The sequence below is a fragment of the Aquila chrysaetos genome, chromosome 7, assembly GCF_900496995.4.
Source record: "Aquila chrysaetos chrysaetos chromosome 7, bAquChr1.4, whole genome shotgun sequence".
Taxonomy (NCBI): domain Eukaryota; kingdom Metazoa; phylum Chordata; class Aves; order Accipitriformes; family Accipitridae; genus Aquila; species Aquila chrysaetos.
Window position 1 is genome coordinate 41,877,561 of NC_044010.1, and position 15,906 is coordinate 41,893,466.

A 15,906-nucleotide genomic window follows, 5' to 3' on the forward strand; every position below is an offset into this window, starting at 1 on the left:
AGACAGGATCCATAGAGGATTTAAAGAAATAGCACTGTCCTTACCTTCAGCAGTTCCTCATTTCCATATCCAAACTGAGTAATAAGGTCTGCAAAACACTGAGTCCATATTTATCGCATGTCTTTATAGACCATTCCATATGAGGTATGGGAGTAGAATTTTCACTGTCAGAAAATATGTGATTTTATGTGCGATTACTGGAAAAGAAGATAAATGTTATATGAACAAAGCTGGAAGTTAAACAGAAAATATATGAAATAAAAGAAAATCTGTCTTTATTTTCCAGTACATTTTATCACTTTACTGTTAAGTAATACTGCTTTTGTTTTGAATTACTAAGAGGAATTCTTATGTTACCTGGAAGTGAATTAGGAATTTCTTCCCAACTAGCAGTTAAAAAACAGCATATACATAAGTCTAGACAGTCAAAATTGTAGTGTGCTTTATCTGTGGTATAAACAAAACAGAAGATTTGATCAGTCCCGTGATGTTTCAGTCACATATTTTCTCTCCACAGAAAACAGTTGCTGAAAATTAGTAGCTCAATACTTGATCCCAGTATTAAAAAAAAACACATTTAGACATACACAGGTGAAATATTTAGAATATGTCTTTATGGTGGAGACCTTATTTGCACAAAGTAGTATTCTGTCTTTTAATGTTTCCAGTGATTCAATTAGTTTCATTCACACCTCTGTTCAAATGGCACAGACGTTTGGGTAGTATAAGGGGATTCTATTGGCTTTAACAATTTCCTCATGACTTTTTGGGGAAAGGATGACATTGGTTCTCTTAAAGGTGAGCAACCACATGAATCTTGTGTGAGTTTGAACAGTTTGCATAGTGGTTTAGAGAAATGCTTGCTCTTCTCTGAGTTGAAAATTACTGTCTACATTTTAGTTAATTAATCTCCTAGCAATCCAGAGTGATGACTAAGTTACTCTCATGCTAGTCCTGCATAATATTTGTGCACATTTAGTGAGACTGACAATTCAACACAGCTATTACTCACTGCTGAAGAGGAAAACTAAAAAAAAAAAAACAACAACCAAGAGATGGGAAAAGAATTAATGTTTCAGGCCAGGAATGTGCAACCAAATTTAAAGCAGTGTTGCCAGAATCTAATTCAAAGCTACTGAATCTATGTAAAAATTTTTAAGTTAATGAAACACTAGGATCTTTATCAGTAAATAAACTTGTACAATTTGGTTTTTATTTTCACTGTGCCTGAATATATCTTACATGTAACACATGCTTTCAGATCCCATTTGGAAGCCAGTACAGACCAGTGGAAGCGTTTACATCTCTCTCTTCAGGAACTTTTGGCATGGCTGCAATTGAAGGAGGATGAATTGAAACAGCAAGCACCCATTGGTGGAGATCTTCCCACTGTGCAGAAACAGAACGATATTCATAGGGTACGATTTTTTTTTTAAACAATCTTTCTATCGTTGCTTTTTGTTTTACAGGTTACTGCTGCATGAAACAGTCCTTGTTGGAAAAAGTAAGATACCCTTTAAAATACATTTTAGAGGCAATGAAAACTGAACTTCTTGCATGAGACTACTAGCTACGATTTTCAAACATACCTTAGAAAATCAGCCTGTTGGAGAAGGGATTGTTTAGTACCAGCTGCTTGGCTGTTTTGAAAAGTAACACAGCATTTTCATAGACCTGTCACAGACAGCTAGTTTTTGTGGCCAGAACAAATACTAACCTAATATCATTTGAGGATTAAATAAGTAGTTCTGAAGATTTTTCTGGATCAGGCATTTAAACTTCATGTGTACTTTTTGAAACCCTATTTTGCTATTGATTTTGGGGAACATTTGTGAAAAGAGTAGCTGATATTAGCCCTAATGCACAACTGTGTCCATCATGAAACTATTGTGATAACTAACTGTAACCGTCTATGGCTCATACTAGTTTAATCGGGGAATTCTTATGGAAAGGCAATAGCAGAGCATTGTATGGGGACTGTTCTAGACTGAGCTTTGTAGTAAAAAGGAACCTAAGTCCAACGCTTGTATGGGAAGTTGTTTTTTTAAAAACCCACCAGATATACAACCCCCCAAATGGCAGAATACTGCTGAATAATTCTTCGTAAAAAGATTCACACAGGGTTTTTTTGGTAAAGGTGTGCTTTAAGTATGTTTCCTGTGTTGAATTAAGTTTACACCTCTCTGATGCTAACCTAAAGTCTGCTTTCAGGTAAACAGCTTTTAATTTGCTATGCCATTGCAGCGTATTCAGATCTGAACGTGAAATCACAGTTCTAGTACCTTAGTGGTGCTTTTTTAGTGGTGCCATGAGGAAACCCGTTAGGGAACTAGTGTCCTGCTAAAATAAAGCTGAAGAATTTCCGAATGAAGCAGTACATGGGGAGAAACTGTTGTTCTGAGAAGGAATAGGGAACCATGTGAAAGGTAACTGGGATAGCACACCCAACTTCAGCAACTCCTATTCTGTCACTTATGAACTCCGTAAAATCCTGGCTAGCCCTTATAATATGACTTCTGTCTCTTTTGTGTTAGTTTCCGATGAAAACTTTAATCTGGGAAGCACCAGTTACTAACAGATGTCCATAACAGAAACCAGACCTCAATCCACTAGGACAGATCCTGATTCAGTAGGGAGTTGGGAATACAGTGTCAGGTTTGGGGTTTTTGTTTTCTTTTTTTTTACAGAGAACAGTGTAAGATCAAGGGCAAAGAACCCTACTGATATAAAGATATTGTCCTCTCATGATTAAAAGGTAAATGTATGTACTGATTGGAATGAAATATAAGTATTTATACTATGACATTTCTCCACTATACACTATTCCATTTCTTGGAATTTACTTAGATGTAGTATTCTAGCTCTCCTCTCCTTCATCTACATGTGTCTTTAGTTAAAATAATGACCTTATGGGAGGTATTTTCCTCCTGTTTGGTGACCAAGTACACTTCAGTGTGACATCTGAAAAGTTATATTTTGAAAAAATGTATTTTCTATTGAATAATTTAAATGATCAGTCAGACAACTTGATAGCATGAGAAGAGAATATTCCAAAGCCATTGATCATCCTCTCAAAGCATTGTGCTGCATATATGGAACTTTCAGTTTGTGAAATTTGCCACAAAAGGTATTGTTTCTGAAGTTCCTAAATCTCTGATTTTATTGCTTAATGGAGAAGTGTAAAATGGTACTATAAAATGAATTTGGAGCTGGAATACCTGTGTTTTCTCCAATCATCAGGTAGGTGTATTATAAATATTGCTCTAATAGATTGTCCTACCTCGTGCTGAAGGACACATTTGAGAACAAGTAGTGAGAAGATCAAGTTCAGAAAGAGAACATGACATATCTTGCTGCTTTAAGTTATTAAGAACCCTGAGTTTGTGAAAAGTCTGGAAATATCATATACAAGCAGGCCTGGCTTTTGGCATAGGCAAACAGGCATTTGTCTACAGTAGCAGACTGATAGGAGGTAGTGGCAATATGGTTTCTCAAGGGCCTATCTTTACCTAATGGCTGAGAAAGCTAAAGAGAAACATGAACAAAAAACCCCACATCTTGCTGTCAGTGCACAATGCTTTTCTAAGATAATGTAATGCTTTGCTGCAGGGGGCAGCTTGGTCACTTTTCCCAGGTCTTCCTTCGGGAGAGGTGATGTGTAGCTTGTGTCTTTCTCACAAAACTTTACCTGGGACTTCAAGCATTATCACAGAAACAGTGAGGCCAAAACATCCACGACTTTATGGAGCACCACTATCCCTTTTTACCTTTCCCTCTGTGAAAGTTAAGATGTATGAAATTCCTGAGGTCTGTTCTAGCCAGCTGTCTGTAGCAACTTCCATAAAGTAGTTTTAAAGGCCACCCAGAACATCAGGATGAAAGAAACAATATAGATGTTGCCTTAACTCAGCATGACATTAACTCAAAACCGTTATCCAAAGGCAACTCTTGAGCCAAAGCAAGACTTAAGAGAAGGATTTGTGTAGAATTGTTACAACAAAACTTTTGTCATCTGAATAGTTGAGTATTTGATAACATTACCTTTCCTCCTAGATAGAGGAAATAATTTTTTCATCTAGAGAAATTACTTCTCATGAAATTTTAATATTGTGTATTGTTCTATAAGCTATTCAAAAGTTGCCCAGAATTCATCATAAAAGTGGCAAGACTTCAGTGATGGACTGTGACTTCTCTGTCATTTACCAACCAACTGAAGTGTTTAAAACTTATAGGGATGAGAAGTGTTGCATAAAAGTAAAGTACCATGAATAGGTGCAAAGTGACTTTACGAAATAGATCTCCTTCTCACTTCTCCTTTTTGATTATCTTCTCTGCCACATGCAGATACATACAGACACAAATCTTTGGTCATCCTCTCTAGTATCAAAGCTAGAACATTTTAGTTCCTGTTAGAAATATGGCTTCTTTTCCTTTTCCCATTCTGTAGCACTTCTGTAGTTTTATGTGAGGCCTTTCTAGTTATAGGTATTCTGATTCCCTGTGGAAAAAAAGAACAAAACATAATCCTTGAAATTAGGTTACCTTGTCTGCTCTTCAAAGATCTCTTACAGAGAAGGAGGGAAAAACAATCAGTGCAGAACTCTGTCGACTTCAAGTTGTCTTTGACAAAATCAATGTTTGCAGCTTGGAGTTTTTCTACTGTATTTCTTTCTCCCTGGACACTGTGGACTTTCTGCTACTCTGAAAAGTTTCTTTATAGAGAAGCAGACATATAAAAAGGCTGTATCCGAATGAAAATCTTAGCTCATTTCTGAGCAGAAGAAAAATGCTTTTAAAAAGGCTTGCACCACAAATGTAGAAGTATCTAGCTTAAAACTGGAGCACAGTACTGGAAAGCTGCTTTTTTCAAGAGTTTTGGGCCCCTGCTTAAGAACAAAACTTAGCTCTCAGAGTGTTGGATGTGAAAGTAAAGAGTAGTTGAATTTTGGTCTTAAGAAAAAGAGTTTGCCGATGGTTCATTTTGTTCTCCTGAATGTCAGTTCTGGAAATCAGTCTTCAGTGAACAAGCTAAGTCTCTACCTGATCTGACCAATCTTTTAAATGACCCAAACTTCCAGCTTTGGCCTTCCTATATCAGTACAATGTCTTTCCTTCTGTGAAGAATTGGTTTTGCCAGGTAAAGCCAGAAGTGAACCCAGGTAAGTTCTTCACCGGAGAAGGGAAACAGCCTCAGCAGGAAAACATTATTTATAAGCAGTTTAACTGATTGCCATTGAGAAATGGCATGATGAATAAAAACACGATTTTATGCCTGAATCCTTTTTCTAAAGCAGTGTTACAAGCTGATTTTTGGGGTTTTTTTTCCCCTTAAGGATATACTTTAAAGAAAAACAAACATATTTAACCTCTCTGTCGTTTAGAAGACCATCTGGAATACCTCAGACGTTCATAGCAGAGAAGAAAGGAAGTTGGGTCTTATCATTAGAATGCTCCTAGTTGCCAAGATTGGCTTTAAAAATTTTAAGAGTAGGATTCAGATGAAAATTTCAAATGCTTGAATCTATGCCAGAGGAGAGCTTGAACTCAACTGAGAAAAGAGATATCCATGCAGTCAAAATCATTGTTGCGTTATAAATGTGAGATGCTTTTTAGACAAGGCTTATATATATACTGGGCCATTTTGTCAATTTTTGGTATCTGAAGAAATTGTGTCTACACCAAAGTCTTAGAATATGTGTGTGTGGGAGGGTGTTAGTCAATGATAAAAAATACTGCTGTTCATCAAAACATTATTTAATTATCTTACAGTTTGGTTTGCTTTACTGTCATAATAATGTTTTATTGAAATCATCTTAATAACTATGTACATGTTGCCATTAATCTCAGTTAAGTAACATAGGCATCATGCAGATAGCCTGCTTTTTCTTTCATTCTTTTAAGAGTTGCCACATATTCTGTGTAGTAATTTTATTAACAGCATAAATAGCATTTATGAATTTAGAAGGTAATTATTAACAATTCCCTGGAAAACTCTTTCACATGAAATCTATAGCAACAGTGCCTAAGAAGGAGTATAATTCCCACTTCAAAACAAAAACCTTTTCTGGTGGCACAATCGATATCTACTTTTTAAAATTGAAGTCAAACCTCATTTTTAAAAAGCATTCTGGTTGGGAAACATCTTGAATTGATTTAAGTGTACCCTTTCTCTTTAAAATTCATTACAAGGAAAATACCTGCTTTTCTAATAACAGAGATTAATGTTAGTTTTACTAATGCAACTCTCTTATTATATTTTCATCTTTCAATTTAAACAATTTGTGTTTCTCCATCTAAGGAGATTTAAGGACACCCATGAGGAGGTAGTGGAGGTCTGAGATAAGCTGATCAATATATGCATTATTAAAATGGTGGACAGAATGTCATTACTGCTGTAGTGTTGATGACAAATAGAGGTGCTTAAATAAAGTAGTTTACTTGGTTTTTTGTCAGGTCATACATTATGCACGTTCGATTTCCTCTACAGTAACCAGGAAGTGTGGAAGAAGTTCAGGAATTCGATGAAATTAGCCTGAAATCATTAGCTGTAAATTAGACATTCATTTAGGCTAATTCTGCTTTCAGTGATGGTCTGCTTATTATAAAGATGTATTTGTTAGGGTCAGGGTTCTAGATAGATAAATTCTTTCTTTCTTTTTTTTTTTTTTTTTCCCCAAAAGAAGAGAAAATATCATTTATTGCTACTTATGATTTTTATTGGTAGTGTGTCCATATTTCACAACAAAACTTTAATCAGAACAGCTGGCTTTATCTTCATACAGTAAGAACATTTTTTGGAATGGGATAGCATGAAATGAGCATTCATTATTTTTAATGCTATTCTGTGCTACTGCTTCAGTCTCATGTTTTTTTCATTCTCTTCTTTTTAAATTTCTTATACTGAAACATATTTTAACTCACTCAGTAGAATTCTGCAGATCAAAACTAGGGAAGGCAATGAGAATTGTAAATAGATCTTAACACCATATTGTGTACTATTCTAAAACTCAGGATTTACAGACTGTAATCATATCCAGCAGCTCCAACATCCAGAATGGAAAAGTTGGAAAAGAAAACATTTAACACATTGGCTCACTGTTTTCCTTTAATAAAAGAGAAAGAGAATCTTTCTGTTTGTGACTAAATACAAAATATACAAAGTCAGAAAGTTCCCGTCAGCATTTCTCTATTGTTTTGAGAAGATAGATACAATGATACCTGCTCACACACCTTATGGGATGCAGTATGCATATCTGATTATGTTATCCTTGTTCTGTTGCACAGGAGATATTGGAGAAATGTCGCTTTAAAGCTCTTTTGGAAATATAATACCACTAGGTGTATTTGGTTGGTGTAGTTTTATGCAAAAGCAGTACAAGCTGAAAGAAGGTATTTTGTGTCCTCGTTGTTTGTACACGTACGTAGCTAGGCTTGACCTGACTACAGCAGCAGCACTCCATACAACAGGACTACTCATTCCCAAATACATGGCTCAAAGGCATTTCTGGCTTTTAAATAGCCTAGAAGTTGGTGTAGTTCTGTGTTCCCCTGGAATATCTATGACTCCTTCCTGCTCTTGGTGTGTGTGGGCAGAGCAGCCTTTTGTGCATGTGCCTTCTGTTTCATTGGGTTTGGGCACAGACATTTCTGAGAAATAATTTCTCTTCGGAGACATTTATAAAGCATATTATATCTTTAAGCTGTTATAAAGTGTAATGTTTAAAAACCAATATGACTGTTGATGTCACTTTTAACACTGTCAGATAAGAGCAAAGCACACGGTCCATGGGGGAACATTTTAAGCTACGCTACCTGCTGGCTTCCTTGAGCTGCAGACCTGCCACACTGGTGGGGCAGAATGATGTCATGTGAGCACAAAGGCTAATTAAAGGAATAGATTAGATTTTCCTCATTTGGAGGCATGAAAAAGGCTTATTATATTTCCTCTTTCCATTGCACTTCATGCACAAGTCAAGTATGAATTATAAAAATTTCTAAACCTAAAAATGTCGAAGTTAAAGAGTTTTAACCCTGGAGTAACCCCACTCAGGTTTTATGCAGAGCAATGTCCAATGGTAGTTTACTTGTTAGTATACGGTACTCTTCTTTATTTGTGAAAATCAGGGTGGGATCTTAAGGGTCAACATGATTGTTTAAAACATTTATCACAGATATTAATCAAACAATAGATTCCCTTAGGAGAGCAGATACACTCTGTGAAAGGATCCCAATCCTATTGATGTCCATGACACAAAATGAACAATTTTTCTTTGTTCTTTCCTTCAAGAAAGCACATTTTGCCTATGGGTTTTCCTGATTCACAGTTACAAACCTTATGATCAGTTCTTGACCACTTAATAAAAAGTTTATTTAATTATTTATAGTAGAATAATGTAGTCATGTCCTTAAGTTTACTTTACTGAAGTGTATTAAGAATTTTTTACCTGTGAGTGCTCATATTATAAACTGCAGGTGTGATTCTCATTATTAGTTCTGTTAGGTATTTCCTGTACAGAGCATTTCATCTCAAATATAATTCAAAGTGTAATGAACTTTTTAATACTGAATTTATAATCTTTCATTAGTTTGCATAGAAACCCAAATTTTGTTTAATAATTAATTTAACTAAATTGGTGAATTTATTATGTTAGAAGCCTGTACAATGCCTGTGTTGTAAAAAGAATTTTCTCATCCCTGGAGTAAAATATCTGTTTTCCACCCATGGCATATGGCTCTCCTTTTTGCAGTATTGTGTTTTGTGTTACACTACACTACAGTTATCTGCATGTTTTACTTCTATGCTATTTGAAAACAGCATGCATTCAATATTGTTTCATAAATAGAGGAGAAAATGTTGAAATAAAACAGTGGTAAGGACCATTTAGATAAATTCAATACAACATGCAAAAGACCCAATGGAACGTGCAACCCACAGGCCAGGTTTCACCTGCTTTTTTGTGCAGTGAACATTTGGATTCAGATTAATGGAATCTTAAATTCTCTTTAACAAAAACAAACCAAAACCAACCAAACAAAAAAAACCCTGAGATATGTATAGTTTCAGTAGCCTACCAAAACTTCAAATAAAACCTTGCAAATCTTACTCATGGTCATTTTAAAACCAAGGAATAGAAGAGAGATAGTAAAAGGAGCTGTTGCAGGAGGAATTAAAATGCAAATAGGAAAGAGGAAGAAAATGCAAGAAAGGGGACAGGTGCCAAAAAGCATGACAGGAAAGGAAGAGATGAAAGGGAGAAATGCAGTTGATCTGGAAAGGAGCAGAATGTACCACCGAGCAATGTTGAACATAAAGATATGGAAATTGATAATAAATACTGATTAACACAACTAGGAATTAACTATTTCATAAGGACTATTTTCTGCCCTTTTGTTTTACTCCTGCACGCCTACATCTAAGCTAGATTGTATTTCTGAATTTTCACCTGGGCCTTGATTCTACATTTCGGAAATCTCAGTTCATGTAATTTTGGAAGAGATGCATCTACACCACTGCTAGAGGAGAGCGTTACAATTTAATATATTGGAATTTTTTTTGTTACTAATTGTTACAGGTTAACATGTCAATATCCATAGGTCCTTTTTTTTTTTTTTTCTTCCTTATAATGTAACAGTTGCCAGCAGCAGTAGCAAAGTGATAGCTGTGAGACATACTAGATTTTCCTTCACATCCCGGTAAATCCTGCTTTCAAGAACCATTAGCTATGCTGGTGTGGTCCAATACAGAGCCAGTCGAAGCCTTGTGCCTTGCAGCTTGGTTCTGGAGTTGACCCTGATGTTAATCAACGAAAAGGATCCCTCTCACAGCGAGAATTTGATCAGCAACCTTGGGTAGTTTGCAGCATGCTGGCAGTACATTTGCTCCTTTGAATACAATGTGATTTCAGGTTAAGCAAGAGCTGATTCTCTCTTACTTTCTTTTTTTTTTTTTTTTTTTTTTTTTTTTTTTGTAGCTACTTGTAATACAGCCATGGAAGCTGTTGTTGGAAATTTTGTTCTTAAATTGATGAAAACAAGGGCTAGCACTTGGTATTTCATTATATATCCACTTACAATAATTTTGTTTCATCTCTCAGGCTTTCAAGAGGGAGCTGAAAACAAAAGAACCTGTTATCAGGAGTGCGCTTGAGACTGTGAGAATCTTCTCGGCGGAGCAGCCTGCGGAGGTACTGGAGAAGGTCTACCCAGAAGCAAGAGGTAATTGAAGAAAGAGCAGGGTAATAACACATTGCTGGAAAGATCAGTGATGATCAGCAATGATTAAATAAATTCTGCCAGCCGCTGTGAAAGTACTCGTTTTACACTCCAAGCTGAATGTCAGTATTCAGAAACTAAGCTAAAAATATAGATGAAAGAAACCCTTAGTGATCCTTCTAAACACTGTGGCACTAAACAGAAATGCATATTTATAAGCAGATTTTGAAACTGGCTTTAAACCTTCAGGACCTATCTATAACAATAGGCTCATTTGAGGTCTGAAAGCTGCAATTTAACCTAAAACTCAACTTGTAGTCTCAGTACTACAGAAGCTCCCAAATCTACTCAATTGCATCAAAAGGTTCACAGTGATTAATATTTATGTACGTGCAGAACTGTTTTGCTGAATCAGGACACAGTTGATGATAAACTTTTAGCTACACCTCGCGTTTTTAAAAATGCCTTTATGTGCTTAAATGCGTATTTTGGTGATCTGTATGGTGGCAAGATTTAAATTTGTTAAGAGATTTTCAAATGAGAATACATTAATAAAATAAATTTCACAGGTGTCTTTGGTTATGAATAGTTTCTTACTGTGCTTTGAACTTACCAGGATGGGAATTATTTTTCTTCTAAGACAGAATATGTCTTAAAAGACTCTTGGCTTTCACATTTAGAGCTGTCATCTGAGGAAAGGGCCCACAACGTCACTAAAATTCTCCAAAGGCAAGCAGATGAGGTCAGAACTGAGTGGGATAAGCTGAATCTACAGTCTGCTGATTGGCAAAAGAAGATAGATGATGCTCTTGAAAGACTGCAGAGCCTTCAAGAGGCAATGGACGAACTGGACCTCAAACTACGCCAGGCTGAAGTGTTCAAGGGATCCTGGCAGCCAGTGGGGGATCTGCTCATTGACTCTCTGCAGGATCACTTAGAAAAACTCAAGGTATGTGTCAGTATGTCAATATTTCTGAGTATAAAATAATTGGCTTGTTCGTTGTATGAATCCCCAGATCAGGAATTATCTTTTAAAATAAGAAATCGATAGCTTTGTAACATAGTGATTTATATTAAAAAAAAAAAAAAAAAAAGCAAGGACATATAAAGAGTTTTACAATTTCTGCAATTAAAATGGAATCAAATCAACATTGAGAATGTATATTGCTAATGTGTCAAAAGCACCACAGGAATGTGTAAATATCCTCATCACACTCACTCTTAGCTCAGGAGATACAGAGTTAACAGTAAAGAAAGCAAAATAGAATAGATAGGAGAATACCTGATAAAAGTATAGGAAATTAATTCTGTTCTTTATTATACTTTTGTAAGTGTGATGAGTACATAATTGTGTCTATACTTGTAGAGGAGAATTTAAATAATTTAAAGGACATGGGTTTGATGTTGTTTTGTCATGATGGTAGTATTTGCTATCTGTCTTATTTGATAACTAGGCCTCATAACATAAAATAGTTTAAGGAAAAAAAAAAACACAAAAACAAACGACCCTGGAAAAACTGTCATTATTTTCTATAACTTAATGCTTATCTGCTTTCAAGGCTTGTTTCATAAAATGATTGCTTATTGAGAAACTCGTGAGGACTTGTCCTCTTTCAGCAGGACTGCCATGGACAGACTTTATAAATACTACAGGATTCCTTTAGCTAGAGCACAACAGAGGCAGTTGCCATTTTGATAAGAACAAAGTGCCTCTGTTCCATTCACGCAAACGGGAATCATCAGTCATTTTGAAAGAGACCTGCGATGACTGTTATTTTTTCTAGTAGAATATTAGGATCTAAGAAAGAGTAAATAGGATGACTAATGGCAAGGAAAAATGCCTTTAAAAGTCACAAGTAGTTTATAAAAAAAAAAAAAAAGTCCATGAATTTTAATCACATAGGAAGTTTAATGAGTGTCTTGTACAAATATTATACAATACAAATAAAGTACTTGGTAGCTGATGAACAGTTAGCTGCGAAATTTGTTTATCTTCATTTAAATTCATAAATGAACAGAAGAGATCTATTTATAAATTCTCAGAAAGTGCCTTCTATTATAGCCATGGATTTTTTTGTGATTTTGAAGAAGATATTCGGAGCAGAAACACTGAATCCCTGATATTACTGGAAGACAAATCAAGTCACTTAACTCTAAAGCTGTGACCATAACTGTTGACTCCATAACTGTAGTGCTGAATCCTGTTATGGTTTAAAAAAAAAAAAAAAAAAAAATGTCCTAGAGGACATAATGAAATTCCAATAACAGCCATGACAAAATAGAACTCTTAACCTTATGAAAATCCAGAGGTACTTTCAATCGGTAGATGTCTGTTTATTCCTTCTGGAGTCTCAATATTAGGGTCAGACAGAAACCAAGACTTCCATTTCAAGATTTAAAATTAGATGCTACCACCTACCCCCTGATTTTTATCTCATTTGTACCATATTTACTTAAAATACTTATGAATGTAGGGTATCATAAGACCATACTGTAAGTTTATCAGGTAAATGCTAAATGAAAATACCATACAGAATATATTCATATCCTTTATGATATGAATAAATATCATAATACAGATAAATAATCTGTAACTTTTTATTTCATATATGGCAATTGTAGTCTGCTAGATGCACACACACGGCAGTATTGTGCTTTCAGCACCTTCGAAGTGACCATAATTAGCTCAGGTAATGCAAGAACACAATAGGCCAAAAGCTGAATAATATTAACTGTGTGAGTAGTACAATAATTGTCCCAAAATGTGCTGTCTAGAATGTATGCATATATTGCTCTAACAAAATGTAATTCCAGCATAGATACTGAAGACAAATGCATGTACTAGTTAGGCAATGTAAGCACGTTTGTGAAATTAATAACTACCAAGAGAGCTACAACTGTGCCTGCGATTTGAAGGCCTATATAAAACTGTATGGGTTTAGGTTTTGAGGGTTTTACCTCAGTTATTCATATTTGACATTCATATTTTTTCTTAGAGTGAAACCTATTTTAGAAAAGTTGTAAATCAAGACCAGTAATTTATGTAAAGAGTTTTCAAGCTTGCATTTGCTACATGTGAACTGGCTAGACTGTAGAAACTCTGATCTTGATCCTTTATAACCTTAGCGTACCTGCCTAAATTGTACAAATATTTTAAATATACTCACAACCCTAGCCTTAATTGCTGGGTTTAATTTTTCAAAACCTGAAAAAGAGGGTTTAATGTAAATATATCATCTGTGACAGGAGCAATAAGAGATGATTTAAGCCCATTTTTATGTTGAACGTATTTGTTGGATAGTAAGTTCATTTCTGATTTACTCCCTGTCTTGCTAAGTTTAGATGTAACCATTATTACTATCTCAGTAATAATGATCAAATTTAGTCAGTTTTTTCTTTCTCCGCCCCTTATTTTGTTTAAATGAAACCCAGACAATTGGTAAGCTATTTTTTTGTGCTTCACTTCCAGAGCTATCAAAGATGGAAGAGAAAGATTGTATTTTGGCTACTTTTGTACAAGAAATTAAAGCAAATCCAGGCCTTTCTACAAAATGTAATGCATATTTATTTCTTCATAAGACTTTAAAAACTACATAAAATAAACTTCCAACAACAGTATTATATTCATAGTTAGTTGTAAACAAAATTGTTGCTTTGAGAGGAAATTAGTTACTAAAAGAATGGCTAGTCTAATGCCTGAAAGTCTTAGTAAGATTAAGAAAGCTAATATGGGAGCATTTACAGAAAAGGGTATGTACAATTGATTTAAAGCATTAGCCGGTGAGCAGCAGCGTCTACTTTGCATGTGCTACCGAAATGAAGAACATCATTCCTAGTCTAAAGTGGAGGTCCAATGATGGGAAGACTGAAGGGGCAAGAGAGATTTCTGGGAGAGGGACAAGTGGAGGGAGGGGGAAGAAAATTCCAGCTTGCTCAGCACTGAATTGATTCCTCCTACATCCTAGTTACCTCTTCCAGTCTGCAGGCCCAGTCCTTAGCTCCAAAACTGCAGTAATCCCCCAAAGTGCTGTATGCGTATGGGAATGGAAAATGAGTTAAAAGCTGTTGTGTAATTCCCAATGTGCAATTTTAAAACTTACAGTATTCAAGATTGGGAGAATCACTTAGTAATCACTTAGATATTTGACTCAGCTCTGCAGATTTTAGATGCCTTTGGCGTCTGTTATTTGGCCTGTATAAGCTGGTTTAACACAAGCCTGGTTACTACTGTTTTCGTCTTGCTTCTCATAGTAATTGATTCACTTAAAGGTTAAATACTTTTCCTTTGCAAATGTTTCAATTAAAAGGTACATTTGTTGAAGAAGACACAATTTATGTAGCCTTCAGTTAAAAGTTATTAGTAAACAATAAGGTTTTTTCTTTACAAATTATATTATCAGCCAAACATTATCAAATTGATATATTATACATCTCTCATCCTTGCTCTGCTTTTTATGATGTGTATCGCAATGACTGATGATATTACAGTGTGAGGGAGAGTACCTATTACTCTCTATACAGCTAAGCACCCCAAGCACCTTCTGAGCAGATCTTCAAAATATTGGACACATGTGATTGCATTTCTTGCAAATCCTTCACCTAATTGGGATCACAGTAACTTTCCCAAACCTAAGCTGATTAATAACTTCGTAGGGAATGAGTTTACCCAGTGCCATTTGTCACTGTTCTCTTTAGTTATAGTTGCTGGAGCTCTTAAGGTCATGGTGTAATGTTGAATTCACACAAAATAACTGATCCTTGATCAGTATTAATGGATTATTATTACAGATCCTTGATCTGTACCAATTGGTATTCATCTCTGATTCTGAGGACAAGAGATAAATAGTTTCACACACCTACCCCAAGGAATGCAACCTAGACTACAGATGATCTATATTCAAAATATTCTTCAGAATTCTCTGCTGTCCTCTGTTATTCTCCTTTTTTTCTTCTCTTGTAGGAGTGATCTTATCTGCAAACTGAAATATAACTTACTTTCTCAATAACACACAATCTTTCTCTCTCTCTCTCTTCCAAACAGACCTTTCTCTCCATTAAAATCCAAGCCATCACTTACCTGTCTTAAATTCAGTTCAAGCCCAAACGAATCTATTAAATGTCCCCTAACACCCATTGGCTGATCATTTTGATTGTAGCTCAGATCATCTTTTGACATGACCTGGGATTTCTACTTCTCTCTGCAGCAAATTCAACAGATGCTTTCTTCTTGCAATCACTAACAAAATTTTCTCCTTTTCCTCAGGATGCCTGGAACACTTAGGGTCATGAGACCACCACTCAGTTTTTATATTAAGCTTTTCCTGGTATGCAATTGATATGCAATCATACCTGCCTCATCCGTTTGGTATCTTCTTCAAAGACCCATTCCAGGAATTGGCAGCAGAACCACCTTGCCTCTCTTTCTTCCCCAAAGACTCTCCTTTGCTCCATACCGACCAAAACCTTGATAATGGTTATGCTGCTAGTGTGCAACAATCGTTACATGTCATGCTGATACCCTCTCACTGTTTTGTTGTCTGTCTGTAGACATCTGCTGAGAAATACTAGTAGGAATTAGTACCCTTAGCAAATTTTAGGTTGTAAAACTTCTGCACTCTGAAAAATTATTTTTTAAAGTGGAAGCCACTATTTTGGGATGTGCACAGAATTTTTTTTCTAAGTCGATTTTAACAG

General features: G+C 35.5%; 1 protein-coding gene across 27 annotated transcripts in view; it reads left to right on the forward strand.

The window, feature by feature from the left end:
- Positions 1 to 15,906, forward strand: part of DMD (dystrophin) — a 1,198,278-nt gene that overhangs the window by 993,179 nt on the left and 189,193 nt on the right. For all 27 annotated transcript variants that reach the window (XM_030020819.2, XM_030020811.2, XM_030020812.2 and 24 more), the window contains 3 exons: positions 1,262 to 1,418; positions 10,095 to 10,215; positions 10,893 to 11,161. In XM_030020819.2, coding sequence (XP_029876679.1) covers positions 1,262 to 1,418; positions 10,095 to 10,215; positions 10,893 to 11,161 — 547 coding nt within the window. The remainder of the gene's footprint in view (positions 1 to 1,261; positions 1,419 to 10,094; positions 10,216 to 10,892; positions 11,162 to 15,906) is intronic.